At 43.5% G+C, this 4,334-nt stretch overlaps 1 protein-coding gene across 1 annotated transcript; it reads left to right on the top strand.

Moving 5' to 3' along the window:
• Positions 1-788: 788 nt before the first annotated feature.
• LOC143878943 (uncharacterized) lies at positions 789-3,559 on the top strand. The gene is made up of 4 exons (XM_077381158.1): positions 789-1,352; positions 1,491-2,885; positions 2,973-3,489; positions 3,543-3,559. Exons 1-4 carry the CDS (start codon positions 789-791, stop codon positions 3,557-3,559), a joined length of 2,493 nt encoding a protein of 830 aa, XP_077237273.1.
• The last annotated feature ends 775 nt before the right edge of the window (positions 3,560-4,334 follow it).

Genomic DNA, 4,334 nt, shown 5'->3' with positions numbered 1-4,334 from the left:
CATGACCAACTTCACATGGTGAGTCATTCATGCCTTCAGGTCATTACTAGTACTTACCCATATTCCTTTGTATATCTTATGGGTTTGGAAAAATCAACCTTTTACGCACCCATGCGTTTGCTTTACCAGATTACGGGAAAGCCATATCCTCCCAGAATCGTAACTCCTCCTCTTTGCGAGAAACTTACTCCTGATCTCATCCAGTCTATTGTAACTGCCTGGAGAAACAAAGTCATCAGTCAGAGATTTGCTCTATCGTCTAAAATCGGGCGGAATGATTTTTCAGAAGAATCTGAGGGGAAGAGAGCCCGTATCGAAAGACCTTGAAGACCTTATCATATTTTTGTCGTATTGATTTCTTCAATTACCATTTGTTTGTCTAATTGAAATCAAAGACTGATGTTTTCATCAATTGTAATCCCAAATTTCTATCAATGAAAGTGTGTTTTCTATTTCTCTTGTCATTATTTGATGAGAATAGTTTATCTTAATTATTAAATTTTTTAATCTAGTGTTTATATTTCCATATCAGGATTCTTGATTGAGCAGCCATTGCTCCTAAGAAAATCCTCGTTTCAAAATCAACCTGGTCCCGTCAGTCCGCTGATTCCAGGCTGAGTCGTTTTTCTTCCTCACCAATTTCTTTTACCTCCCCTGCATTACCTTTCTCCAATCTCCAGGAAATCCCTTCGCCCGTCCAATTTACTCCTGAACAGATGGCTGAATCTGCAAACGCTATAGCTGAGATGAGTGAGATGATGAAGGCTATGCTTCAGCAGATGAATAACATGAATGAGGAGATAGCCCGTATGAAAAATGATAGAGAGTCTACCTCCAAAGAGCATGTGGCTCAGCACCCTTCAATAATACCTCCTCCACCTCCTGCAATGGCCAGGCCTGCGGTTTTGAATGTTGAAGATGATATCGAGGACGAACAGTATGCAGAACATAATTGTCTCCCTCATCTGGAGAGAGACAATGAAGGAAGAGTGATGGCAGACAGAATAGACAAGCTAACTAAGGAAATGGAGAACATCAAGTTCCAAGGCCCGAAAAAGCTAAATATGGCCGATTTCATGATATATCCAGGAGTCACACTGCCTCCTAGATTCAAAGTGCCGGATATGGATAAATACGATGGGACAGGTTGTCCTAGAAGCCATTTGATGTCCGTGCTTCCACTTCTGCAACAGCATGGTCTATCTCCGGAGCAGGTTGCTCTTTTGTTTCCTAGATCTTTGATCGGAGTGGCTAAGAAATGGTTCTTGAGCCTAAAGTCTGAAGAGATCCGAACCTTGGAAGATATTGCCAATAGGTTCGTCGAACAATTCTCTATGGAAGAGGGGATCGACGTAACCAAGAGGGATCTTAAGGCTTTGAAACAAGGCCATAATGAAACTTTTACTTCCTTCATCCGCAGATGGAGAAGGAAAGCCGCACAGATGACTCATCGTCTGGCAGATGAGGATCAAATTAAAATTGTTGTGAAGAATTTGTCTCCACAATATTATCATCACATGGCCATCCAGTACTTCCTTGATTTCAATCACCTCATCAAGACGGGAACCCAAATAGAAGATGCACTGTCTAAGGGTTTGAGATCGAGAGTTCCTTCTGATTCAAGAGAAGGAAAAAGACCTATGGTTGCACCTAAAGAGGTTCACAATATGAATACTGCCCCGCCAACACGGAGAGTGAATTTTGGCGAAGGTCGCCCAGAGAGGAAAGAGCCAAGACGATTTGATCCTTTGCCGTATTCCTTGTCAGTAGCATTGAAGAAGCTGTTGAGAGACAAGAAGATTGAGCTGTTAGAGCCTAGGGAAGCTCTGAATCCTCTCCCGAGGTATTGGAGGAAGGATTACTACTGCGAATATCATCAGGGTGTCGGACATCTGACTGATAGATGTATGGCCTTAAAGCATAAGATCCAAGATATGATTGAGGCAAAGAAAATTTCTGTTGAAGCTCCTAATGTCACTCGCAATCCTTTGCCGACACATGCAACCCCTCCACCAAATGTTTATGCAATCCTTACTGAGGAAGTTGTTTTAGACTACTCCCGTATTTGCTCAGTAATCTCCGAGGAGCCGTACGTGCTGAGATGGGAAGAGGGAGACAGTGATACAGAAAATGAGAAGCCTTATGTATTGTCTGCTCGGGCTGAGGGATTTGCAGAACCAGCTGAATGTTCATATGTCCTCAGACATGAAGAAGAGAACAGCGAAAGAATCCCCTATGTTTTAAGGCTAGAAGATGAAGACTTATCACTTCTAGATGATCAATGTGATGAGCTCCGCCATGTCACACGTGGTGGACGAGTCTTCAAACCAGCTGAGCTCAGAGTCGAAAATCCCGCTGAGGTTGCAAGAGGGGTTGACCATCAGAAGCAAAAGCAGAAACTTGTTGAAGAGGAAGATAATAACTTGCTGAATCAGCTTAAGAAAACCCAAGCTAATGTTTCAATTTGGGGTTTACTGATGGCGTCGCCGAAGCACAGACAGGTTGTGCTCCATGAGCTGAATTCATCCCAAGTATCAGTTGAGATTACTCCTGATGAACTGGTCAGTTTAGTGGCCATAACGAGAGTTTCACAGGATTTGTCTTTTACTGACGAAGACCTCCCTCCAGAAGGAAGAGACCATGTTCGCCCTCTCCGAATCACCATAATTTGCAACAAAAAGAGAGTGCCGGAAGTCTTGATTGATAATGGGTCAGCTTTGAACGTTTGCCCATTAAATACTGCAACTACCTTAGGGTTTGAACCAACAGATTTCATACCATCTGAGCAAGGTATATTGGCATACGACGGCACTAGAAGGGATGTGATCGGGATATTAGCCACTGAGATCGAAATTGGAGGAGAGACTTTTGAAGTCGAATTCCAAGTGCTCGATATCAAGACCTCTTTCTTTCTTCTCCTGGGCCGACCTTGGCTGCATAAGGTCGGAGTTATTCCTTCGACGCTGCACCAGAAATTGAAATTCGTCAGGAATAACAGGGTGATTACAGTACGGGGAGATCCAGAGCCTGAAATTGGGCAGATAACTGCCGAATCAGTTGATGAAAGTGCCAAGGATGTCAGCTTGACAGGATTCTCATTAGAGGTCTCTACTATAACTATGGCGGAAGCCATGAAGGAGGAAATTATGTTTTTAACAAGCACCAATGTTAATGTCGCAAGGATGATGCGACGGTTTGGTTATATTCCGGGGGCTGGCCTGGGAAGAAACCTGCAAGGCCTGACTGAATGGCCATTAATGAAGGCGATGAATGGATTATTCGGGTTAGGGTATCAGCCTACCCGAAAGGAATTCCAAGAGATGAAGGCATACATGTTAAAATGGGCTAATTGCCGCCGCCAGGGTTTCGAGTTTCCAATGGGACCGTTCAGCATGATTATGAATGGTAGATTCAGAAAGGAAGGGGCCGATTGTCCGTTTTACGGTTTTCCTGAGCCGTGGTGTGACGAGACTGGGAAGAAGCTGCCAGGTCTAGAGATTTTCTTTGCTGATGAATTGCCGAAGAACTTTTTCTTTGAGCAGATTGCAAAGGCAGTTGAATCAGAGAAGCAAGACTCAGATTGGGTTGATACATTTGAATCGGAGCTCTTAGAATCTTTGTTCCAAGTTGAGGCACCAGTCATTGCAATGATCGGAGGAGACGCACCCTTCATAAACCCAAGAAGCTCCATCACCCCAGCTGAGGGACCTCTGGATAACTGGACCTCACAGGTTATACCCCAAGTATTCTTTCAGTATAGTCCAGCCCCTTCAAAAGAGTCAGTCGTTTCAAAATTCGTGTCAGTTTCTGAGTCCGTCCCAGAGTCTGTCATTTCTAACTTTTCTTTTGATGCAGGTACTATAGAGGTCTGTTCTACTCCTGGAGTAGGTGACGAGTCTATTCCTGGTGGCGTTGAGTCCGAGTCCGAGGGCGTATTCATTGATTCTTTGGCTGTACATGTTTCCCATCGCGTCGATACTGATGTCGACTTATTTTTTCATTCTGTTTCAAAGTCTGTAACGCCTGATGTGGGCGAGTCATCTGATGTAATCATTCATTCTGATGAAATAAAAGATTCTTTTGCTTACATTCCTGTACTTGTCTCTTCTGCTGATTCTGCTTCTAAACCTGATCAAGTAACTAATAATGATCATCAAGACTCCCCCTCTAATGAGGTAACCGACGAAACTCCCCTTGAAATTAAACATATGATTCAACAAGAGGAGAGTCGCCGAGCTAAACCACTCGATGAGGAAATTGAAACTGTAAATATAGGTGATGAATCCTTAATTCGGGAAATACGAATTGGCAAAATTTTATCTCCTAAGGAGCGC

This window comes from Tasmannia lanceolata, unplaced genomic scaffold (genome assembly GCF_043159265.1).
Source record: "Tasmannia lanceolata isolate RefF3 unplaced genomic scaffold, GAP_Taslan_0.1 ptg000006l, whole genome shotgun sequence".
Classification (NCBI taxonomy): domain Eukaryota; kingdom Viridiplantae; phylum Streptophyta; class Magnoliopsida; order Canellales; family Winteraceae; genus Tasmannia; species Tasmannia lanceolata.
This window is presented reverse-complemented; position numbering and strand designations above follow the sequence as displayed.